The following is a 27,139-nucleotide window of genomic DNA, read 5'->3' as shown; positions in this document are numbered from 1 at the left end:
AAAAATCTGAAAGGCAGTCTAGCTTTAACTTTCAATAAAAACCCCTTAGGACTTTGAGGTTAGGGTTTTGGGGGTGTGCCTTTAAATCTAATTATGCAAATAGCTTCATTCTGAATGGCTAACAAAATCTGTGGGTGTGGATGAGAGAGTTGGATGTTAATCAATCTGACCGAAGCTATCTCACTCACTGGCTGAGTTCCAAATTGTACTCTTCTCCCTAGACTATTGCACTGCAGTATGAGACAAATGTTTTATGTGCCCTTTATAGTGCATTCATACAAATGCAGCATTTTGGAATTCAGCCACTAAAGGCTGAAAGCTATGTCAGTAAAAAAGCTGCGCTCCTTCAAAATGTAATAATTCTCAATAATTTATTGGTCTGGGCAATTTAATTTATTGTTTTGATAAATTATTGAGAATTATTAAATTTTAATGGGGTGCAGCTTTCTTACCAGGTCAGCTTTTTAGCCTTTCATGGCTGAATTCCAAACTGCTATGTTTGTACGAGTGCACTACATAGGGAGTATAAACCATTATCTCATGCTCATGAAGCTGCTTCATCTCACGCCGAAAAACTGAGAAAAATCCAACGTTTAATTGAAATAAATTTATTCAGAGGAAAATAAATGCCTCATCGAGAAATGATTTTCAACAAAAAACGTGATGCTATTATTGCCAGTCCTGTAAATGATAATGAACGCAATGTAACTGAAGCATGTTTTTCATTTAAATTGTACATTTTTGAGTTGATTAGTCTGTAGGAACTTTCAAGATGTAATCCACGACTTCTTGATTAACTGGGGTACAAATATAAGGTGACACAGAGGCCAAATTCCCTTAGTCATCCATCAACATGGGAAAGATAAGAGAACACACAAAGCAAATGATGGAGAAGAAGTGTGTTGACCTTCATAAATCAGGGAATCATTACAAGAAATATCTACTTGCCTGAAAATGTCCATTTCTACTGTTAAGGCAATTAAAAAAAAAGTGGACATCACCTGGAACTGTTACAAAGTCAACTGGAAGAGGACCCAAGTTTATTTTGCCACCACGGACAGTGAGGAGGATAGTAAGAGAAGCAAAAAAATAAAAAATCCCCAAGGATCGCTGTTGGTGAATTACAAGAAAAAGTAAAATCTTAGTGTTTCCAAGTCTCCAAAACCACCATCAGACTCCACCTTCACGCCAACATGGAAGGTCTGCCCGAAATAAAGCCTTTTCCGTCAGTTAACCACAAACGTAAGTGCCTGATGTTTGCAAAACACTACTACAACTTTGACTGGAACCATGTTCTATGGTCTGATGGAACAAAAATAGAGCTTTTTGGCAATAAACACTCAAGGTAGGTTTGGTGTAAAAAGAAGGATGGCTGTAATGAAAAGAACCCGATCCTAACTGTAAAATATGGTTGAAGTTCTGTGATGTTTTGGGGCTGTTTTTCCTCCAAAGGCCCTAGAAACCTTGTTCGGGTACACGGTATCATGGACTCCATGAAATACCAGAACATTTAAAATCAAAATCTGGCTCCTCTGAGAGGAAGATAAAACTGGGTCATCATCGTCCAGCAGGACGATGGGACAATGATCCAAAGTGTAAGTCCAAATCATCACAAGAATGGTTCACTGAGCACAGAATCAAGCTTCTGTCATGGACATCTCAGGCCAAGTTTACATTAGACCGTATCTGTCTCGTTTTCTTCGCGGATGCACCGTCCATTTACATTAAAACGCCTGGAAACGCCGGGAAACGGGAATCCGCCAGCGTCCACGTATTCAATCCAGATCGTGTCTGGTCCGGTGCTGTGTAAACATTGAGAATACGCGGATACGCTGTGCTGAGCTCTAGCTGGCGTCGTCATTGGACAACGTCACTGTGACATCCACCTTCCTGATTCGCTGGCGTTGGTCATGTGACGCGACTGCTGAAAAACGGCGCGGACTTCCGCCTTGTATCACCTTTCATTAAAGAGTATAAAAGTATGAAAATACTGCAAATACTGATGCAAATACTGCCCATTGTGTAGTTATGATTGTCTTTAGGCTTGCCATCCTTCCACTTGCAAGTGGTAAGTGATATGCGCTGGGATCACACACACAGCGGCTCAGTCCCGAATCACTGCTTGTGCACTATACTCGTGCGCTCTGTGAGCTGCGCAGGGCCGGAGTGCGCACCCTCCAGAGGGCACTCGCTGTTCAGGGCGGAGTGATTTGGAGCGCAGGATGCCTGCGGAGCCGAGCGTATCCGTGTATTGGTGTTGCTGTGTGCACGTGAATCGTGTATTGGTGTTGCTGTGTGCACACTAATCGTTTTAAAAACGTTAATCTGATGATCCGCTGATACGGTCTAATGTAAACCCCACCTCAGTCCCCTGACCTGAACCCCACTTAAAACCTGTGGGGTGACCCAAAGAGGAGAGAGCACAAGAGAGGGCTTCAGATCCTGGATGATCTGGAGATTGTGTAAAGACGAATGGTCTCGGATGCCCTGCTTTGTATCTCCAACCTGAAAAATGTTGTCCTATTCCAGAGTCAGTGGTTCGTAGGTACTCCAGATACCCAAATATATGTTCACAAGCACTGGAAAAGTGAGTGTCATGGCAGATCCCCTTTAAAAGAACAACTGCTTGCTGCTCCGTCATGTGTGGAAATAACTTAAACAAAAAAATTACAACTCATATTAAATACAATAGATTAAAAAAGGACAAAGGTTTATGTTTTACTATGTGGGTATGTCTGTTTTTTGTTATCATGTGAGTTTTGGTTACATTTATTTATTTAAGCACTATGTCCCTGACTCTAATATCATTAGGTATAGCTGTGCAGGCTGTGTTGGCTGGTTGTGTGACTGTATGTACAGTTGTGGTCAGAAGTTTACATACAGTGACATGAATGTCTTGGCAATATTTGGGCTTTCAGTAATTTCTTTTTCTGTGGCAGAATGATTGTACAGCATACATATTTAATTAAAAAAATACCACTAGAATTTGGTGCACAAGTTTTAATTTTCTTTGGGTTTTCTGAAATCAACACAGGGTCAAAATTATACATACAGGGCCAAAAATATACATGCAGGACACCTAATATTTGGGTAAAATGTCTCTTCGCAAGATTCACCTTGACCAAACATTTTTGTTTACCATGAACAAGCTTCTGGCAGAATTCTGGTTGGATATTTCATGACTCTTCATGGTAGAATTGGTAGAGTTCAATTAAATTTGTTTTTTTTTTCTTGGCTTGGACTTGACTTATAAGCACGGTCCATATATTTTCAATAGGGTTGAAGTCAGGACTTGTTTTAAGCTTAATATTAGCCTGCTTTATCCTCCACAACCAGCTCTGATGCGTGTTTGGGTTCATTGTCCTGTTGTAACTCCCAAGTCCCAAGTCGTGTTCAAGTTTCTGATGGTTTATGCTGAAGAATTCTGAGGTAGTCATCCTTCTTCATTATTCCATCCACTTTGTGCAATGAACCAGTTCCACTGGCAGCAAAACAGCCCCAGAGCATGATGATCCTACCACCACCACCAGCTGGTACAGTGTCCCTCTGAACATGGTGGTCATTGTAGCCAAACAACTCAATCTTTGTCTCATCTGACCATACAGCTTTCCTCCAGAAGACTTTTTTCTTTGTCCGTGTGGTCAGCTTCAAACTTTGGTTAAGCTTGAAGGTGTCAATTTTGGAGCAGGGGATTATTTCTTGGATAGCAGCCCCTTAGTCCATGGTGATCTGAACTGTAGACAGTGATCCATCAGCTTCCAGTTCATGGCAGGGCTGTGCCATGGTGGTTCCCAAGTTGTTCCTGACCATCCAAACCAATTTCCTTTCAGCTGAGGGTGACAGTTTGGGTTTTCTTGAAGCAAAGTGGTTTGGCAAAGTGACTACACCTCACAGTAACTTGGATACAATTGTTTGAAGTGATCTTGGAATTTGCATTTGTTTAGAAATGGCTCCAAGAGGCATTCCGTTGTTGTGTATAGAGATCTTGCAGTCACGTGACTGGAAAGTACACAGCCGCCATCTTGTCGGTAAAAAATACAGCTGAATACTACTGCACTGGTGTACAGAATGGATCAATTTCAACCGACTGACTACACGGCTCATTTTTCTAATGAACAGATAACTAGATATATGTCTAAAATAAATGATCTACGGATTAGTGACCCTTATGGCTTACCAGACAGAGTTTTCATGACCGTGTCAGTGGATGTTGAACTGCCAGCGGAATACCTGGACATGTATAATTACCTCATTAACTTTCCCTCGCTGTTTAGTGGTGAAGCACTGCGTACTTATAAATCTCTGGACAGTTATCTTTACAGAAATTCAGGATTTGTCAGCGACTCAGATGTGGCATCTTGTAAACAAGAAAATAACAATCCTCATTGGACGGGTAAGTCACTTAAGTATTGAGTATAGCACTGACCAGCCGATTTATAGAATAGAATAAGGTAATTCCAGCTGTAATTCCAAATCGTCTGTGTTGTTTACCATGGATCTGGCGTTGGAGAGGTAGAGGCTTGGCAGTGGAGATTTGAGTGGCTGTTTTCTGAGCTTAATCAACAGGCCGGCTCTGCAGCCTCGCTTTTGCTTCCTGCTCCCGGCGCCGCCTCCTTCGCTTTGCTTCCGATAACAATCCACGGAGACCCCGCTGGTCTCGCTATCTCGTCCGGAATGTTGTGCACGCGATGGAAATCGCTACAAACTGTCATTTTCTGCTGGAAACCCATGTCCAGTAAGTCCATACAGTTGTAGTGGATATTGAAGTCCGGTACAGACGAACAACACGCAAAAATACACACAAAAAACATAAAAAACGTGCACAGGTAGGGAGAGCTTGTAGCCGCAGCCGTTGTAGTAGAATTGTATATAGTAGGGTTTTCCAGAAGAAAAGGTAGAAGTAAAAGCAGAAGTCGAACCAGAAGTAGAAGTAGAAGGCGGAAATATGGTGTTTGACCGACAAGATGGCGTCTGTCACAATCTGGATAGGCTGTGACGTCACATGCAAGTGCTCCATATCTGCAGTCCTCTTCCTCAGATCTGCACTGAGCTCCTTGGACTTTTCATTTTACAGAGTGTTGGTCAATCCAATGAGTGCTGTAAACAAACCCTTTTTATGAAGGCACAGAGAAGCTACCAGCTGTAGTCAATCATGATCACTAACAGGAAGTTAAGAGACCTCGGCCTCGGCAAGATAAGAGACATTTTGAAAGTTTCAGCACCTCTGAATTAATAATCTAAGTGAGTGTATGTAAATTTTTGACCCTGTATGTATAATTTTGACCCTGTGTTGATTTCAGAAAACCCAAAGAAAATTAAAACTTGTGCACCAAATTCTAGTGTTTTTTTTTTTTTAGTTAAAGATGTATGGTGTACAATCATTCTGCCACAGAAAAAGAACAGTTCAAAGAAATTACTGGAAGCCCAAATATTACCATGACATTCATATCCAAGATGGCATTCATGTCACTGTATGTAAACTTTTGACCACAACTGTATATTTGTGTGTGTGTGTGTGTGTGTGTGTGTGTGTGTGTGTGTGCGTGCGCTGCAGGTCTGGGCGACATGGCTGTGTCTAACAGCATCGGCAGTAACGTCTTTGACATCCTGGTGGGTCTCGGATTGCCATGGGCTTTACAGACGATGGCCATCAGCTACGGCTCAGTGGTAAAATCCTCCACTTTGTGATCGTATAAACTGGTCTTCGGTCATTAACTGTAATGCGGCACAGCTTTTTAGCCGATATTGGAACATGGTGCTTTTATAGAGGCTTTATGATCAATGCTTAGCAATATTCTGTCCCACTGAGTTAAGATGTCTTTACACATTTATTTAAAAGCCCTTAATATATTCATCTCCGTGATCAATATAAACACTCCTGAACACTTCCTGTACTCTGGGATCTTCCTGATGACAGGCAGAGGAAATAAGACACGGAGGAAATGGAACATGACTAACATCACATTTTTTTAAACACTGATTTCATCTTGTTTCTCAAGTCATGCTGCTGTTGTGTACCAACAAGACCCCGTGGTTTTACGGTTATTATTTTCATATGCACAGCAATGTTGATCAATATTAACTACAGCGTTATTATTGTTTCATTTATAGGTATTATTTAACAGTTATTCTATGAACTCGAGTCGTACATGAGCTGATAGCCGACGAGGTGTGTAGCACTGATGAGATTAAGTGGAATAACTGTATTATTCTATCCACATTCACTGGATTTTGAGAAACAGAACATTTTTATTTTTTGCCAATTCGATGAATAAACACTTTATACAAAATGTCCGACAAAATCATTCCTGCTTAGAATTTAAACAAACCAGCGAAATGACAGTAGCAATTTGTGAAAAATGCGATAATAATTCTTGAAAAATAAAAAAAGATACGTTCTTACCATCAAATACTTTCATTCCATATTTTGCTGCTTTTTTTTCTTTTGTATTTTTGGGGTATTTGTTTTTGAATAGTTTTTATTTCGCCCTCGGTTGGTTCAGTAACACACACCGCTATTTTCTTCTTCTTTAGGGTTTTTTGGCATTTGGTAAACCAACTTTAAGGTGCGGGGCGGCACGGTGGTGTAGTGGTTAGCGCTGTCGCCTCACAGCAAGAAGGTCCTGGGTTCGAGCCCCGGGGCCGGCGAGGGCCTTTCTGTGTGGAGTTTGCATGTTCTCCCCGTGTCCGCGTGGGTTTCCTCCGGGTGCTCCGGTTTCCCCCACAGTCCAAAGACATGCAGGTTAGGTTAACTGGTGACTCTAAATTGACCGTAGGTGTGAATGTGAGTGTGAATGGTTGTCTGTGTCTATGTGTCAGCCCTGTGATGACCTGGCGACTTGTCCAGGGTGTACCCCGCCTTTCGCCCGTAGTCAGCTGGGATAGGCTCCAGCTTGCCTGCGACCCTGTAGAAGGATAAAGCGGCTAGAGATAATGAGATGAGATGAGACTTTAAGGTGCATTACTGCCACCGACTGGGCTGGAGTGTGGAACAGGAACTATGGGGGGGACTATATTATTTTAGCGACTTCTGTTTCTTTTAAATACTTGATAACAAAGTGATATATCTGACTTGATGCGCTCTGCCATTTTGTCTTTCTCTACTCACGGTATATGAGCTAATATCCATACAGGGTATACAGGTTAATCAGGGTTAGTATATATGAGAGTTTTTTTCTTTGTTGTTTGTTTTTTGTAAAGGCTTTACCCCGTTTAAAACAAAACAAACAACAAAGAAATATATGTCAAAATATTTCACCCAGGGGCGGCACGGTGGTGTAGTGGTTAGCGCTGTCGCCTCACAGCAAGAAGGTCCTGGGTTTGAGCCCCGGGGCTGGCGAGGGCCTTTCTGTGTGGAGTTTGCATGTTCTCCCCGTGTCCGTGTGGGTTTCCTCCGGGTGCTCCGGTTTCCCCCACAGTCCAAAGACATGCAGGTTAGGTTAACTGGTGACTCTAAATTGACCGTAGGTGTGAATGTGAGTGTGAATGGTTGTCTGTGTCTATGTGTCAGCCCTGTGATGACCTGGCGACTTGTCCAGGGTGTACCCCGCCTTTCGCCCGTAGTCAGCTGGGATAGGCTCCAGCTTGCCTGTGACCCTGTAGAAGGATAAAGCGGCTAGAGATAATGAGATGAGATATTTCACCCAGTGTGTTTTCTTACCAAAAGGAATATAAAAACAAAAATGCATCATGATCGGAGGAACTTTTCATTTTTAGGGGGCAACTGATGCACCCTAACGGGGAGAGCATGCAAACTCCACACAGAAAGGGCCCCCGTTGGCCGCTGGGTTCGAACCCGGAACCTTCTTGCTGTGAGGCGACCGTGCTAACCACTACACCACCATGCTGCCCGTATAGCATAGTTTCATCATCTTACCTCATGCTGTGATTATAATAAAGTGGTCTGTGATTTAATTTTTGCTTAAACGGCATTTATACTCACATCAGGAATGTGTGCTGTGGTTTCTGCTAGGGAAGCGTTTTAACATCGTGTTTTCTGCTCTCTCTTTCAGGTGATGATAAACAGCCGAGGGTTACTGTACTCCGTTGTGCTGCTGCTCGCCTCTGTCGCTCTCACAGTGGGTGTGATTACACACACACACACCTGACAAATAAACCAGAACAAAGTTGCTTTTGCTGACTTGACTGAAAAGCTGCTTTATTGAAGCTTGAAATTATTTCAGTATCTACATGTAAACAGTAAATGGACTTTATTAGCTCTCATAAGACACTGCTGCATTTGTCAAGCGCAATCAAGCTCTTGCTGTAAGAACAGTACTCTTAGAACTTACTCTCCAAATTGTGTTCTTGTTTATTTTAAAGCCCCAGGAAATATGGTTTGTAGTGAAAACTTGAGTGTGATATTCAACATTCGGAAACGTTTTAATGAGAAAAAAAGTTAGAATGATAAAATGCTATGGAGTTTCCAGATCAGAGTTTGATTTGAAAACTTTTTGGGTGTGGATTAATAGTCTAATCATCATGCTTGATTGACAGTCTGGGATTGATTAAGGTCAGGCTTACACTGCTGATGTTAGATTATTGCTGGGTTTCAGTCATGTGACTTTTTTTAGCGGTTTTACTGGAAGTGAAATAGCTGGAGGTCTAAACAGCTGCCGTAGTGCAAACAACTAGCGATGACTTATCAGAGTATGCTCGTAATCTAGAAGCCACTGCTCGCTTTAGATATATTCAGAAGATTGCTATGTGCAATGGAATCGACCCCTACAGTCTGGGAAAGAAGGATTTGTCATACGATCTTGAAAACTACCCTTCAGTCGAGTTCCCCGACATCTCGAACTATCTGGTGTTGCAGACGTCCTTCTACACCGCAAAACAGATGAAAGCGTGGAAGAGTATGGAGGCTTACAACTTTTTTGTATGTGGCTGGGTAAAGGACCTCGGTATCAAGTCGCTGCCGAATGAATCCTGGATTGTTTTTGCCCGTGTAAGTACGTTTATTTTAAGCTTGTCGTTTGCGTCTTTACAATGAAGCGCTGCAAGTTGAAGTGTAAACAAACAACAGTTGGCTTGATTCTCACTTGTGTTGGCTCTGATCTCTCAGGTAAATCATTCACAAAGATCATCAGAAACCCCTTTAAAGACCTGGATCTTAGTTAAACAAGACGGAGAAGTGATCATGGCGCATTGTAACTGTACGGCTGGGTAAGAATTTTGTCACGACCTTCATGCATATGGACTTTGTGAGGAGTAAACAAAGAAACAGCTGGGGACTTTAGCGCTTCGTGACTAAAAAAAGTAACATAAAATAACGACACATAGCAAGAAAAGTACTTGGAAAACACTAAGGACAGAGCTGAGAGGGAAATACAAACCTTTCACCAAGTGGTCACTGCAAACTCGAGCATGCTTCGACTTGGCTCACTTCGATTTCAGTGAAAGGTTCAAAAGCCACCTTTCTCGACGTCTCTTTGTGAAATCCTGTGTTCGTTCACCCTTTTTTATTAGTTCACGGGGAACCCTGAAGAAACTTTTATCAGTTTCACGGTTTGATCGATTCAAACAACCTAAGACAATGCAAGCGTAAGGCATTTTTCATGCAAGCAATGCACCTTCTCCGTACAATCGCTTTGTCAACTGAGCTTTGGTCGACCACCAGCTAAACTTTTGAATAACTAATGAAGCAGATGTGACATCAAGTGAAACCCAGCAATTCCCAACAACCATATATACAATGGTGAACCGTTGCTATTAGCGCTGGGACTTCAGCTCAGCTAAAGCTTAGCCAGACACACAAAAAAGCAACAGGGCAAAGGATTTTGCAAGGGATTAGTGGCAGGTTGCTGTCAGCTCACTCTGTTGTGTGTAGTTGTCAATGCTGATTTTAAAAGTAACTAAGTAAATTACACAGGGAAATGAATGTCTTAAGTTATTCAGTTATTTTCATTCAGTCTTTCAAATGAATTTAATGTCCCTAAACCACACTTTTTTTTCCTTGTACAAAGCAGCAATCATTATGTTGATTGACGATGTATTTTTGAACCATAGCTGATCCAAAAGGCCATAAATTAATGGAAAATAAAAAAAAATCAGCCGATTTTCACGGAATCTACCAAGACTGAACCAGAAGATCCTGAAGGGGTGTGTAATGTCACACGTGTAACAATTCAGATATCAATTTTGTTCCTGTGCTCAGCAGTGGTTAGACCAGTCTCGATATGGAATCACGTTTTGGAGAGAATTCTGATAGTGATTGGGATTCTTATATGTCGGATGAAGGGGCAGATGATTATCAAGGATATTCCGGAGTAAATGGTTATCTTTTCGAGTCCCCAAGACGAGAAACAGATGCCAGTTCAGTCAGTTCACAACAGTCCCGCTCACCGCTGATAGCGCACCACCAGCCAGAGAGAATTGGAAACACAGATTGGTTTGTGAATTTTTATTCTAAGCTGGCTGCTGCAAAATACAGGGAAAATATTTACATGTACCTCAATAAATTCAGAAATATAACCTCTAAAACATAGACTTATTCAGTGTAATTATTGACAGAGAATATGAAGTGGGTGATAATAGGGGAATTGACAGACTGTCCAAATATCAGATCAAATGTAATTTATTAAATAAATGGGTTTCTTTTTTGCTCCAATAATTCCCATGTGGTCGTCATGGTGGTGATGAACACCTGATGAATCAGATTTATTATTAGTAGGCCTATGATATGTGAGATATGTGTATATATGGTATATTTCAGGTGCCAGTGTGGTCATTGTCAGCCAGTCTGGATAGTTGGCACACTTCCTGGTTTCAGAAGTTTTTTTTTTTTTTTTTCTCTTCTGGCCTGTTATCTGTTCCATCAAGATCACCTGTCCTTCATAGCAGTTCTTGTTGAAATGCTGCTCACAAATTCCCACTTGACTCTTCTCTGGTGGCGACACGAAATCTGCCCGCTTCATCTGCACAAACTTCACCCACTGTTGCTTTCGTGTCATTTCTCGGAAATTCGTGAACTGAATGTCCTGTTGTTTATGAATTTGAACATCCAAATACAACGCAGCACTTTCCCATTGTTATTTTTGTAAGATTCCAGCAACAATATCCAATTTCAGTGAGTAAACAAGCATGGAGTCAGATGAATGGAAATTACCCAGATAACCGGGGTTCCACGTGTGATGTCATGCCCTGAGGCAAGGCTTCCTTTTTCTGGGATCTGGACGCCATGATTTATCGATAGTTTTGTGCTTGATAATAAAATAACAAATAATTTATATGATTTCCCCCCTGCTTTATTAATTCGTTTTGGTCGTTACTAACAATATATATTCATTTTAAAGCATTACAATAAGGCATTACATACACTTTAAGTCTGAGTGAAAATACTATGGCGAGTGTGTGTAACTGACTATAATCAGTCGGTTACTCTAATAATAACTAAAAGTCTCTCTGTGGTTAATAGATGATGCAGACGAGGCGAAGAGTTGATCTGTCAGCATTTATCCTGGAAAACAATGAATGACAGGGCTGTGAACACACGGAGACAGGGGAAAGAACACTGGCATCCCCCTTTCCAGATGTCCCAAGCATGATTTAAAAACAAACAAAAAACCCATACTGTAGGCTTCATACAGTTCAGTAGGCTGCATTACACTGTGAGATAAAACAGACTATAATAGTCGAGCACTTAATATGAATCATATAGTGTAGTTTACAATGTACAGTAAATGAAATAACCAATACAGTAACGAATAAAATATTTGACAGAGCTTAACCCTTTGAGGTCGAGAGCTTCGCCGGCGAATCTCGACAGGTTCAGAATGAGTAGGTCATGTATTTAGATAAATATCTTTGCGAATTTTTCATCATACAAGCATGATAAACATATTGACAGAAACTTTATACTTTACACTTTCCTATGTGCCCACTGCCAAATAATATTATAGTTTGTAAATTACCTAAATTAGATGAGACATAAAACTTGTCACCTTACTCAGTCACACCGGAGTCGGCGCACTTAGCGCGCACTTACACATTCATAAAAGACTATTCACATGGCAATGGCATGATAATCAGTTTCACTCTGTCTCTTTTGATTGGTTTCTCTCAGGAATGTCCATCGTAAAGAGGATAAAATCTATCAGACATACTTTGGGTTATTTGGAGGTAAAACTCGTTGCGAGATGGCACGCGGATTTTATATGCTTTGGATGATTCAGGACAGCGATTCAATTCATGATTCATTTCACGATTCAGGACAGTGATTTAATTTCAGGACAGCGAATCAATTCATGATTCAGGACAGCGATTTGGTTCAATCTTGAGATCTGCAATACTGATGATCAGCAGTGGCTTTTTTTTTTTTTTAAAGATTTTTTTTGGGCTTTTTTCACCTTTATTGGATAGGACAGTGTAGAGACAGGAAATGAGCTGGAGAGAGAGACGGGGAGGGATTGGGAAATGACCTCGGGTCGGAATCGAACCCGGGTCCCCGGATTTATGGTATGGCGCCTTAGTTGACTGAGCCATGGCACCCTCAGCAGTGGCTTTTTTAAATTTTATTTTTAATTTTATTTTTTATTATTATTACTTATTTTATTTTTTTACTTTGACTCGATCCAATTGAAGATCAGCTCGAGTAAGTGTAAATATTTCTTCTATTTCTGATGAGCAGATCGGTTGATATGTGTGCGCTGTAGTGCATACACATGAAACATAACTGAGCAATTTTTTCCAGAGTTAAAAGTATTTTCCTCAAAATAGTTAATTTTGCTCTATTTTGAGTTTAGAGAGTAAAATTTGGAGTTGGAGTGGGAGCAAAATTACAGAGTGATTGTGTAACAGAATAATAGAATTGGTTGTGAACTGAGTAAAATAGTACAAGAGTTAATTTCAAGACACACTGAATAGAGTCAAATACCAAAATAAAGTCAAATACCAGATAAATGAAGATGTTGTAAAAAGCAGTTTTAGAACTGTGTTGGAATGTGTGAAAAACATGACCTTACTCATTGTGACTTGACCTGATGGGATTAAGAGTTGGCAGTGGGAGGAGTTTTCACTCTTCTCATTGAATGGAATGGACATTTTTTAAACTTCTCATTGAATACCCCTCCCACTGCCATTGCTTTTTCCCAAAACAATAGGACATACTTTTTTTTGATGGCCAGTTAATTGCCCAAATCACTGGAGCAGATTTAAGTTTTTGTGCTTGATATATTCCTCAGACTGAACAGAATCTCCTCAAGTCATCAAAACGGTTCGTCACAATGGGTAAGGTCATGTTTTTTTCACACATTCCAACATGGTTCTAAAACTGCTTTTTACAACATCTTCATTTATCTGATATTTTTTAAAGTACAATCATGACAGACATACTACACACATTATTGTAGCTGAACTTGTGCTGAATACAAAAAAAAGTCATATGACTTTGAAAATACTGCTTAGATTTGTTGAAATTGAAAAATCAGAGCATGCCAAAATACCCTCAGAACCCAGAGTGGCAGAAAATACCCTCAGACCCCGGACAGTTAAGAGTTTTCTTAACATAGTCAGGCAAACATACCTGGAAAACAACGACTGACTGGGCGATCAACACACGGAAACAGGGGAAAGCATTCTGGCATCCTGACAACATAATACCCCAGTTAGCACCCAGCCAAATGGCTACTCAGATAAACACTCGACTTTTCACATGGAATTTTACGATGCTAATTTACATATTTGAGCCGATACAAACAGTGGATGTGTATCAAAACCTTCTTACATCAAAATATAAGCATCATATCTGGGGGGGAATATATATATATATATATATATATATATGATGGACTCTCCCGTCGGAACGACATATGAGGTTCGAACAACTAATCTAGTGTTTAGGGTTCCTTGAGGCGACAACTGCTCAGACGCAGGTGGCTCTTGAGTCCTGCAAGTGACTTACAAAGACGACCGCAATGAACGCAGGTATGGAGGTTGGAGACATGTACCACTGGCACTTGTGCAGCTGCTTTAGTTCTAGCTCTGTCTACACGCAGCTTGTCGATGCTAGATGCCGAGAACTGTTTGATGCCATTGTGGCACACAGACCACCAAGCCCTTCGATCGCTGGCACACTGCTCAAAGGCTTTCAAGTTGATGTTGATGGCTAATAGGTTGGACTTCAGCTTATCCTTGTATCGAAGCCAAGGTCGACCAACATTTCGATGGCCACTGTCAAGTTGGCTGTACAGGAGCTGCTTGGGTATCCTATCGACCTCCATGCACACAACATGGCCTGCCCAACGAAGTTGTGATTGCATAAGAAAACTTTCTATACCACTGATACCGCAACGCATAAACAAGTCCGCATTAGAGACTCTGTCTTTCAGAGTAAATCCACAGATGGTGCGCAAGCAGCTCTTGTGGAAGACATCAAGTTGTTGTATATGCTTCCGATAAGGCGTCCACGATTCCGAGCCATAAAGCAGTGTGGTGAGTACGACAGCTTTGTACACCTGCACCTTGATTTCCAAGCGAATTCCTCGTTCGTTCCAAACTCGATGACGCAGCTTTCCAAAAGCACTAGTGGCACGGGCAATACGGTTAATGATCTCATCATCCAAAGATGCACTTGAGTTGACTATGCTACCAAGATACGTGAAGGTTCTCACATACTTCAGGTTCTTTCCATCTACCTGTAACGGAGTTTCAGGGAAGTTGTGAACTGGTGGTTTCTGTTTGACTCCCTTCACTTGTTTTGGCGTAGGGCAGGGTTGATGGATAACCTCGGTTTTCTTTATGCTGATCGTTAGGCCAAAGGCTTTACAGGCAGCAGAGAATCTGTCAACAAGCTGCTGTGCTTCCACTAGGGAGGTTGCCACAAGAGCAGCATCATCTGCGAACAGTAGATCCCGTATGACGGTTCTACGAAGGAGTGTTTTGACTTTAAAGCGCTGGTGATTGAATATACCGCCACTTGTTCGGAACTGAAACTTCACTCCAGTATCGACATCAGCAAATGCATAATTCAGCATGACCGAGAAGAACAGTGCGAACAGGACTGGAGCCATTACACAACCTTGTTTGGTTGGGGGGAATATATATATATATATATATATATATATATATATATATATATATATATATATATATATAGTGGAACCATTAACGGAACCCAACAAATTAACATGTAGACAATAGAGGGATTTGGAAAAGTTCACAAAAAACAAACTTTATTCATATGAAATTATGACATTGCTACATGCGTGTGGAAGAAGAGTCTGGAGACAGAAATCTTAGTTTCTTGGTCATTAGCCTGTGCTACTTGCTCTCAATAGAGAGCACTGGCTTGACCGCTTTATTAGCATTCACTAACACTATTGATGAACGCTACACCAGTTGGAAGGTGACTTCACTGCTGCGCTGACGGCGCTGACTCGCGGTTAAGCTTGCGTTGGCCTTCGAGAAGGCCGAGGCCGATAAATTTTTGGTCCCTCCCACTATAAATCAAAATCTGATTGGTTAATTCATCTGTCACTTCCGACATAAACAAACACTGCCATGGCCTTCTGTCCCAGCAATTAAGTTCTAACCAATGAGTGAGCCAGCTCTAAACTCTTCTCAGCCTAGAGACAACAACAACAAAAAACATCTCATTGGATGACTCGGTTTTAATGTTTTCAGTATAGTAACCCTTTCATTTCTGAAGCAAATTTGATAGAAAATGAGGCCAAATTAAAATGAGACAAGAATAATTATCATGAAATTATGAAAGAATGAAAGCAATTAAAAAATGAGAAAAATTAAATATAACATTTGAAATGCTGATATGTTTGGGCCTTCTCTGAAGGTCTTCACTGAGGAAAAACATAATTGTTGAAAGGGTGAAGCTTGTATATTTACGGTATTTAGCATTTATGGAAGGAGTCTCCAGTATCAGGGCTTTGTAATAGTCAGTCAGTTTTCCGCCACAGGAAAGTCTTCAGGACATAAGAGTTTGTGTTTTCTGGATTCTCACTCACATGACAAGCTGCATTTTTTTGTCATATTCGAGAGAGAGAGAGAGAGAGAGAGAGAGAGAGAGGAAAAAGAGAGGTTGATGAGGGAACTACTGTTTATGGCTTCTATAAGGGTTGTTTTACAATCAGGGTACGCAAGCTAAAAATCACATTTAACACTTATTATCTTCAATATCAAAAGGCTTGACTAAATAAGCTTGGTTGTTTATTGTAGCCCTGTGATGGCTCTATTGACCATGCAAAAAAAAAAATTGGTGATAACGTTATTTTTGGTGAATGTATGGCAATGTGTCATATTTAGCAAAATTACTCGTGTCATTTAGAAAAAGTGCTTTTTTGACCACAGGTAGCTCCAAAAGGGATGCACTTAAATCATTCTTTATACCATAAAACAAATATTTGGTTCCATATCATTGGAAACATAGTTAAGTTTTAATGTTGAATGCCAGTAAGTTTTCAGACTATTTTGATCAAATTAGTATGTAATTGTGTCAAAAAAAAGTCCTCTCCGAGACAGCTAATTTTTCAATATAAAATAACATATCTAAAATGATTATTTTCATCCTAAAATGTGGTCAAGATATTGGGACATAAATATTAGAGACAACTAACACAAAGCTTACAGCCTTATATTTAAAAGCACTATGGAAGTAGTGGATTGTGAATTGTCAAAAAAAAAGTCCTCTCCGAGAATCACTTCATTTGTTTCTCCCAGCCCTGCTTAAAGCTACACTTCATCTTCTTTATCTTATAGCAGATTACACAAAACTACCATTCACATATGTCAAAAAATTACCTGAAATCTGTTCTTTAACTTGTCCTTCACTTAAAAACTGGTACAAGAACCAGTTTGAATCAATTTGAATTTTGGACCCTTGTGACACAAACTTTGTACCCTGATTGTAAAACAACCCATAACGTAAGTGATAACAGGAATTAACTTGTCTTGTGGCTATTCCACAACACTACAGGTAACTTTAATTGTAATAGATTGCAAATCAATGTGGTATAAGAGAAATAAAAGATTTTGGGACAGTCTGACTTTGCATCCAGCTGCAACACACCACCTTATCATGGATAATTTTCCTGTAACAGCACGTCCAGAAGTGTTTTATTCCTTACGTATATTAATGCATTTAAAAAAAAAACAACCCTTTTTTTTGTATCTGCACATTTTCCTTAATGTTTTTTTTCCTTCCTTCTGACCTGATTGGTACAGTACAATGATGTATTAGGGCCATTGGAGGTTTAAAAAAACAAAACAAAAAAACAGCTTGGGGAGGGGGGGTAATATTCTGACAAAAACTCAGAATTTCATAAATGAATGCTAGACTGCCTTCCAATTTTTCAAGTGTAGCTCATAAAAAGAATTTTCCCCAACACACAATTATTTTTGTTTAGTGGACCGAAAACTACAAAATTCGAGTCACAGACTTCCAATTTTATTAGTTTTTTTAAAATAGATAAATTAATGAATTTATCTCCACGTGGCCCTAAAGTCTCCGCTATTTTTTCCTGCTTCGCCATGACCCAATTCAAGATACTACATCATGTGTCACATGGTGAGCTTTCCCTGTTCATGCAAGGCATTGTGGAATACAAATTTGAAACAGGAGAGAAAAATGGAGGACGTGAGTGTGCAAATGAAACGTGAAAGACCGACTATAGTAACAGAAAGTGAGAAGAAAAGACGTTATGTTATATACGAAGGAAAGGAAACGCAGGACCAAACTAATAAATATCGGCGCTGAGCGAGCACCTCGGTGTGATCAGTTGTTCATTTAGCGACAGAATGATGGAACTGTCAGTGCACGCTCAAAGGGAAACCTGTAGATGGCAGTAATGCGATACTGTGGATGCCAGCTGCTGTAAAACCCAAAAGAAGAAGAAGAAGAAGGTAAACCCGTGCATGCGCACACGGACTTCCTCTGTCTGCTTGACTGCGTGAATCGAGCGATTTCATGCACATTATTTGCTTTAATCCCCTCAAATTAAATAACTTCCCAGTCACAGAATGGCCTGACATTTTGAGATATGACAGAAATAAACATATATCACAATGACCACATTTCAGAGGGAACTAAATTTCACCGATTTTTATTAAATCAAAAGGCCGTCTAGCTTCAAAATAAAAAATGTACAAGAAAAAAAATAATAAAAAAATGATCTGAGATTATAAAAGTCATAAATTTCAAGATTAAGATTTCACAAATTTACAAAAAAAAAAAATCCCTTGGAAATAATCTCATGCTTCCCAGCTTCAGTGCATTCCGGGAAATGTAGGACAACATTCTCTTCGTGTTTTATTCTTTTATATTGCATGATCGAGGATGAAAGGCCACATTTCCTATAACTCTTGGCTCAGCCATTTCAAAGTGACAGATTTGGGTAGATGAGAAGAATCCATGCACTGTAAGTAATGGAAACTTCTCTTGCACAATAATTATACATTTATAAACAGCTAAGACAAAAAAAAAAAAAAAAAATATATATATATATATATAATATGCATAAACAAACCTGGCATGGGTTTCCCGATAATGTTGCACTTTAAGGCTAAAGAGTGAGTTTAAAGATGCTCTTAAGCAACGAATGTTTTCTTTGTATGTGGTTTTCTCAAACTCACTTGTAAGAAGGAATCTTAAGAGCAACTTCGCCAAGAGCTTCTTTGCAATGCGCATCCTCGATATAGTCATTAGTAGTCGCTAAAGGCATTTGTCCCATCTTTGACTTGTAAGTGACATCAAAGCAAAATGGAAACCCGGATGTCGGCCATGTTGGTGGATATACAAATGCGGAGTCAAGCGACGTTCCATACAAAACATAGTCACGCGTGCGCAACTCTCTTTGTTTTTCCACTGCTTTAAGCGTTCTTTTAGCACTGCCATATCTTTGTGCTGTATAAGGTTGTGGTCACAACAGTACTCGTGACTGTGGCACATTCCGATTTTTTAGAATTCCATCCGTGATTCGGAAAGAGGGTGATGAAACTCTGAGGCTTAGTACGGGGAGGAGACAAGCATGGCAGGGCTGATCTAACAGAGGCTAAAACCAAAACAGCCCGTGCTTGCAGTAATCATTTTATCTCAGGTGTTATTCAAAAGCTTTCTCGATAACATCATGGAAGAATTTTATTTCGTCTTGCTAGAATTTTGCTATAAAATGAGCACTCTCTCTTGTCGTGGTTTACTCGGTCATTGTTATAGTTTTAACACGTGCATTACCATTTCGGTTCTAGGAGCGCCAGCAAAATTATACGATAGAAACAATCCAGACTGGGCACCCACTCAGAAAACGGGCGATGTTTCGTTCAAGGTCGGACTTGATTCTTTGGCAGCCAAACCAGATAGAACGCGATATCTGGGTACTCGATGGTCAGTAGAAGCACCTTATCTTCAGAAAGTCTGACTTTTTTAAATAATATGGGTCAAAACCACACATATCTATCTTCTCTTCGTATCGACTCTTCGGTCGATCGTTCAAATCGTGGTAATACTGAGAAAATTCAGCATTGTTTACAGACACATTTTCAGTGGCTGCCATCCGAGTTGCTTTGTATATCCACCATCATGACGGATGCTCATGACGTAGCACATTTTGATCACGTGGTTGCAAGTCATCTATAATTGCTAAAGGCATTAGTAGTTGCTAAATCCAATCGATGAGGTCACAGTGTTCATTTTTTAACCAAAAACCAATGAAATATAAAGTGTTAAAATATGTTAATATACAGTGGGGCAAAAAAGTATTTAGTCAGTCACCAATTGTGCAAGTTCTCCCACTTAAAAAGAGGAGAGAGGCCTGTAATTTTCATCATAGGTATACCTCAACTATGAGAGACAAAATGAGAAAAAAACATTCAGAAAATCACATGGTCTGATTTTTAAAGAATTTATTTGCAAATTATGGTGGAAAATAAATATTTGGTCAATAACGAAAGTTCATCTCAATACTTTGTTATATACCCTTTGTTGGCAATGACAGAGGTCAAGCGTTTTCTGTAAGTCTTCACAAGGTTTTCACACACTGTTGCTGGTATTTTGGCCCATTCCTCCATGCAGATCTCCTCTAGAGCAGTGATGTTTTGGGGCTGTCGCTGGGCAACACGGACTTTCAACTCCCTCCAAAGATTTTCTATGGGGTTGAGATCTGGAGACTGGCTAGGCCACTCCAGGACCTTGAAATGCTTCTTACGAAGCCACTCCTTCGTTGCCCGGGCAGTGTGTTTGGGATCATTGTCATGCTGAAAGACCCAGCCACGTTTCATCTTCAATGCCCTTACTGATGGAAGGAGGTTTTCACTCAAAATCTCACAATACATGGCCCCATTCATTCTTTCCTTTACACGGATCAGTCGTCCTGGTCCCTTTGCATAAAAACAGCCCCAAAGCGTGATGTTTCCACCCCCATACTTCACAGTAGGTATGGTGTTCTTTGGATGCAACTCAGCATTCTTTCTCCTCCAAACACGACAAGTTGAGTTTTTACCAAAAAGTTCTATTTTGGTTTCATCTGACCATATGACATTCTCCCAATCCTCTTCTGGATCATCCAAATGCTCTCTAGCAAACTTCAGACGGGCCTGGACATGTACTGGCTTAAGCGGGGGACACGTCTGGCACTGCAGGATTTGAGTCCCTGGCGGCGTAGTGCGTTACTGATGGTAGCCTTTGTTACTTTGGTCCCAGCTCTCTGCAGGTCATTCACTAGGTCCCCCCGTGTGGTTCTGGGATTTTTGCTCACCGTTCTTGTGATCATTTTGACCCCACGGGGTGAGATCTTGTGTGGAGCCCCAGATCGAGGGAGATTATCAGTGGTCTTATATGTCTTCCATTTTCTAATAATTGCTCCCACAGTTGATTTCGTCACACCAAGCTGCTTACCTATTGCAGATTCAGTCTTCCCAGCCTGGTGCAGGTCTACAATTTTGTTTCTGGTGTCCTTTGACAGCTCTTTGGTCTTGGCCATAGTGGAGTTTGGAGTGTGACTGTTTGAGGTTGTGGACAGGTGTCTTTTATACTGATAACGAGTTCAAACAGGTGCCATTAATACAGGTAACGAGTGGAGGACAGAGGAGCCTCTTAAAGAAGTTGTTACAGGTCTGTGAGAGCCAGAAATCTTGCTTGTTTGTAGGTGACCAAATACTTATTTTACCGAGGAATTTACCAATTAATTCATGAAAAATCCAACAATGTGATTTCCTGGATTTTTTCCCCCCATTCTGTCTCTCATAGTTGAAGTGTACCTATGATGAAAATTACAGGCCTCTCTCATCTTTTTTAGTGGGAGAACTTGCACAATTGGTGGCTGACTAAATACTTTTTTGCCCCACTGTATTGTATTGTCTTTAAGCATGACATATATAATGTGGGAATTAATTATTGAAACTATTTTGCATTTTTGGATAATATTTTTTTATTCCAAGCATGTTTTTAAATTAAATGAAGAAACATTCAGACGAAAAAATGAGAATCTACACACACACACACACACACACACACACACACACACACACACACACACACACACACACACTGTTAGAGGTGCAGAAATGTGTCTCATTTATGACACTAAATTCAATAATCACTCACCTAATGGAGTTAAATTTGATTAAACTGTGGTGATAGCTATGTGACATTATGATATCCATACGTAATTCCATAACATACTGAAATATATTCATGATATTTTACATATATTTATTTAATAATTAACTCTATGTACTTGCATGGTACAAGAAAAATAATTTAACACCAGCAGCAGATTCAACACCAGTCTCCGCCCATTGATTGTGAGAGTCCCTCGGAGGCGCAGCGCATTCTGTGTATTCGGCTGTGAGGAGACACTCTTTGTTGTGAAAGAGTGATCCAGGTCCATCGTAAGTTAAGAGCGAGCTAATGCACAACTTTGGCTACAACATTGTTCGAGAAAACTATGTTAGCTTAATGATGGCACTTAAGAGGCAGTTAAAGACGCTCTTAGCCTTAAGAGGCTTTCGGGAAACCCACCCCTGTGTGATTTATCCTTTCATGTCCAATTGCATCCAAAAAGTGTAACAATCAATCATGGGCTTCCTGGCTGCAGTGCATTCTGGGAAATGCAGTTGAAAATCTCTTAGCATTTTATTCTTTTATATTGCGTGATCTGATTGAGCAGGAAAGACGACATTTCTCTCGACTCAGCCATGGTATCTGTGGTATGATTACATTGATCTAACCTTGAAGCGATCTGGTTCCTTGATTAAAAAAAAAAATCCACTAATTTTCCTATTTTTTTCTTGTAAGTTTGTGACTTTTTAATCACAGAATTTCTGAGTTTTTCTCAGAATATTCTCCCTCAGCTTCATTTTTTAACATATAATGGCCCTAATATTGCATCATGGATTGGTCTTCAGTTAAAACAAAACAAAAATCTCTAGCTCAATGCTTTTTGAAAAGTTGAAGAGAAAAAGAAAGTGTGAAAGCACTACCTACCTGTCACATTTTGTGTTTAGATCCTGGGCATCCACATCAACAAGTGGAAGTTGGACTTCAAGCTGGGTGTGTACGTACTGGTCCTGTACGCCATCTTCCTCTGCTTCTCCATCATGATCGAGTACAACGTGTTCACCTTCGTCAACCTGCCCATGTGTCGGGAGGACCATTAGAACCCACACAGTCTTCTACATCTTTCTAATGTTCACCTCCATGCAGTTCTCCCTCTTGATGTTCCTTTCTCAACCCTCTTTCAAACTAGCTCTGTCTCTGCTCTTTTAACAGCCACTGGTCTTCCGCTGTTGTGTCAAAACCACCATTACCTCAAAGTGGACTCGGATATCGTTCTTTATCTTACAGTAAATCACAAATATTCTCTCACTGGCAGCAGTCCACAAAATATTTGGTGTTTCTCTGGTGACCAGGAGCTTGCCTCACCATAGCAGGTCAAGGAAACAATAACACAAGCCCTCAATCATGTAGTTCTCTCCATGATCCAAGAGGAGGATCTTCTTGTTGGCAGCTCTTTTATTCTTTAAAAAGAAAAGCAGAGAAAAGAAATCTTCCATGTTACAGAGTGGATCTGTCAAATACGGGCAGTGCTGGCTTTGTCCGATATAAACTCGTTGCTTCTTTATGTCTATATTGGGGTTTTTTGTGTAATTTAATGTTATTTATTAATTTATTGACACCTATTTAATTAATTTATTTTGTGACCTTGACAGATGAGCATGTTTTCCTATTTTGCAGTGCGATGTAAAAATTTTATTTTCTTTCGAACAGTTTTGGTGAACTTTTTTGTAATAAGAATGCAATATTGAGAGAGAGAGAAAGAAAAAGTGAGAGAGAGAAAGCAAAAAGAGAGCGAGACAGAGAGAAAGAAAAAGAGAGAAAGAAAAAGAGAGAGAGAAAAAGAAGAAAGTGAGAGAGAAAGGAAGGATCTGGATAAGATCTGGATTACTCGAAGACTTGTGCGTTGTCCTTTAAAGATGAAAATGGTTCCTATTTAATCTAGGGACCTGGAGGAAAGTGTACTGAGGAAAGAGCTTTTTCAGTAAAAAGCATTTCATCTCATTGAACAGATTTATTTGTCACAGTATGAAGAAATTTCTGGAATGTCATCTTGTGAGATTCATGCATGTACAGTGTCTTGCAAAAGTATTCATCCCCCTTGGTGTTTGTCCTGTTTCGTTGCATTACAAACTGAAATTAAAATGGATTTTTGTAGAGTTAGCACCATTTGACTTACACAACGCGCCTACCACTATAGAGATCTTGCAGTCACGTGACCGGAAAGTACACAGCCGCCATCTTGTCAGTAAAAAACACAGCTGAATACTGCTGCACTCGTGTACAGAATGGATCAATTTCAACCGACGGACTACACGGCTCATTTTTCTAATGAACAGATAACTAGATATATGTCTTAAATAAACGATCTACAGATTAGTGACCCTTATGGCTTACCGGACGGAGTTTTCACGACCGTGTCAGTGGATGTTGAACTGCCAGCGGAATACCCAGACGTGTATAATTACCTCATTAACTTTCCCTCGCTGTTCAGTGGTGAAGCACTGCGTGCTTATAAATCTCTGGACAGTTATCTTTACAGAAATTCAGGATTTGTCAGCGACTCAGATGTGGCATCTTGTAAACAAGAAAATAACTATCCTCATTGGACGGGTAAGTCACTTAAGTATTGAGTATAGCACTGACCAGCCGATTATAGAATAGAATAGAATAAGGTAATTCCAGCTGTAATTCCAAATCATCCGTCTTGTTTACCATGGATCTGGCATTGGAGAGATAGAAGCTTGGCAGTGGAGATTTGAGTGGCTGTTTTCTGAGCTTAGTCAACAGGCCGGCTCTGCCTGCAGCCTCGCTTTTGCTTCCGCTCCCGACGCCACCTCCTTCGCTTTGCTTCCGATAACAATCCACGGAGACCCTGCTGGTCTCGCTATCTCGTCCGGAATGTTGTGCATGCGATGGAAATCGCTACAAACCGTCATTTTCTGCTGGAAACCAATGTCCAGTAAGTCCATACGGTTGTAATGGATATTGAAGTCCGGTACAGACGAACAACACGCAAAAATACACACAAAAAACATAAAAAATGTGCACAGGTAGGGAGAGCTTGTAGCCGCAGCCATTGTAGTAGAATTGTATATAGTAGGGTTTTCCAGAAGAAAAGGTAGAAGTAGAAGGCGGAAAATGGCGTTTGACCGACAAGATGGCGTCTGTCACAATCTGGATCGGCTGTGACGTCACATGCAAGTGCTCCATACTCTGAGGTCCTGGGCCTGTCAGACACTCTGTGGCATTCTGATAAACCTTGACATTTTTAAGTATTTCATCTAATTAAAAACATTCATGCAAAAGTGACACACATGGTTATCTTCTGGACGCCCTCAGCAATAATAATATGAGAGTAAAGTGAATGTGATGAAATTTGTTTTTATTTTAATTAAGTGCAAACACAACCTTACAAAAAACTATTTTCAGAGTCTTCAAACCTTGTAAAAAAAAACCCACTATAAATATATCTGCACAAGACTTTTGAAGTCCGAACCTTGTAAACATAGGTGTTGGCTACATAAAAGTAAGAACAGCATTCAGAAATGTTCTGTAGTTTCAATACTAATTGTAGAAACTTCAGACTACCTTTGTTTTCTCCAAAGCCAGTTGCCCTTTCAAATGAATATTGATGAGGTAGGTGCAATTCACCTGTAATCCCCCTGTCATAGTCCATTTGTCAAAGACCCTGGCCCTGGCCCCTGTACCTCCCTGCCCCCACACCTCTCTGCTTGGAAAGTTACTGCAAAGAAAAGAAGCCCTAAAAGCCAAAGCTACATTTCGTAATCTTATGCATAGACTTATGCACGGACTATAATAAATCTAAAATTAGCGATGGAGATAAACTATGACTATGCAGGGCATGTTGACTTAGGTAACTAATTACTGTAAATCAGTAATCAGTAAATCAGTGAAACATAGTTTGGCAACAGAAAAATGTTTTCAAAACTTGACGAAAATAACACAGCATGTTTCGATCAGCTAGTTCTTTCTCTTCAAAGAGCACCTCCTATCCTGACAACCCACTAACCAGCTAACATGCACTCTCTTTTTCTTACTCTGATTTCATATGTTTTACTGTAGCTTGATTGTTTTTCTCAATTGCAAGTCGCTTTGGATAAAAGTGTCTGCTAAATGCAATGTAATGTAGTTCTCCCTATACGCTAACTGAAAAAGCATGACAACAACCGCTAGTGAGACATCTTCCTTGCATTGGCCATTCCTCAAAGTTTCTCAGGTGGTGTTTACATTAGACCGTATCCGTCTCGTTTTCGTCGCGGATGCACTGTCCGTTCACATTAAAACGCCGGGAAACGACTCCACAGGCAGAACAACTTGAATCCGCCAGGGCCCACGTATTCAATCCATTACGTATCTGATCCGGTGCTGTGTAAACATTGAGGAACGCGGATACGCTGTGCTGAGCTCTAGCTGACGTCGTCATTGGACAACGTCACTGTGACATCCACCTTCCTGATTCGCTGGTGTTGGTCATGCCACGTTGGTCATGTGACGCGACTGCTGAAAAACGGCGCGGACTTTCACTTTCTGCTAGTTGTCCCGTATCACTGCTCGTGCGCTTCACTCGCGCGCTCTGTGAGCTGCGCAGGGCCGGAGTGCGCACCCTCCAGAGGGCACTCGCTGTTCAGGGCGGAGTGATTTGGAGCGCAGGATGCCTGCGGAGCCGAGCATATCCATGTATTGGCGTTGCTGTGTGCACGCGAATCGTGTATTGGTGTTGCTGTGTGCACGCTAATCGTTTTAAAAACGTTAATCTGATGATCCGCTGATACGGTCTAATGTAAACCCCACCTCAGTTGGTATGGAAACAAGTGAACATGTGCACTTGTTTATACCGGTGAAATGGGGCGTGTTCTCACCTCCCCTTGCTACACAATGAGCGAATGACGACACTGATGCTCCATGCGCTTAACATGTGAATAGCTGATGGGTGTGTCGTTAAGAGGCTGTTGCTGGCTGAAGTACTGAAATTCGTAAGATTTGTTTTTATTCTCTTTACAAAGTGCTAAAGATAAAGTTTATATATATATATATATATATATATATATATATATATATATATATATATATATAATTTTTTTTTGAAAACTAGAAGATTCAAGGTTTCTAGTGGTGTTACTTGAATGTTTCTAGCACAAAAACTTGCGGAGCTTTAGATGTGTGTTTACTAACAGTCCTAAAAGTCCCCTGTGGGGGTCTGTGACCTGAGAGTGTTAAAGGTGAAAATTGTTGTTTAATTGTGACACAAACAATAATTAAGATGAAAAAACAGAAATCTGGAGTGTGCATAGGTATTCGCCCCCTTTCGTATGAAACCCCTAAATGATAGCTGGTCCAACCAATTCACTTCACAAGTCACATAATTAGTTGATTGAGATCCACTTGTCTGCAATCAAAGTGTCACATGATCTGTCACATGATGTCTGTATAAATCAACCTGTTCTGGAAGGACCCTGACTCTGCAACATGACTAATACCCCTTTTCCACCAAATCAGTTCCAGGGCTGGTTCGGGGCCAGTGCTGGTGCTGGTTCACAACTTGTTCAACTTCTGAGCCAGCTGAGAACCAGTTTGCTTTTCCATAGCTCGCGGTGCTAAGGGAAGCCACGTCATTAT

General features: G+C 40.5%; 1 protein-coding gene across 1 annotated transcript in view; it reads left to right on the top strand.

Annotated features, from left to right (window-relative positions):
* The window catches only part of slc24a4b (solute carrier family 24 member 4b), a 212,391-nt gene extending 185,868 nt beyond the window's left edge, over positions 1-26,523 (top strand). Inside the window, exons 15-17 of the mRNA XM_060917863.1 lie at positions 5,555-5,667; positions 8,013-8,078; positions 22,450-26,523. Of these exons, the coding sequence (XP_060773846.1) occupies positions 5,555-5,667; positions 8,013-8,078; positions 22,450-22,602 (332 nt within the window). The 3' untranslated portion in view covers positions 22,603-26,523. The remainder of the gene's footprint in view (positions 1-5,554; positions 5,668-8,012; positions 8,079-22,449) is intronic.
* The last annotated feature ends 616 nt before the right edge of the window (positions 26,524-27,139 follow it).

Source organism: Neoarius graeffei, chromosome 3, assembly GCF_027579695.1.
Source record: "Neoarius graeffei isolate fNeoGra1 chromosome 3, fNeoGra1.pri, whole genome shotgun sequence".
Lineage (NCBI taxonomy): Eukaryota > Metazoa > Chordata > Actinopteri > Siluriformes > Ariidae > Neoarius > Neoarius graeffei.
The sequence above is the reverse complement of the archived record's forward strand: the minus strand, read 5'-3'. Positions and strand labels throughout refer to the sequence as shown.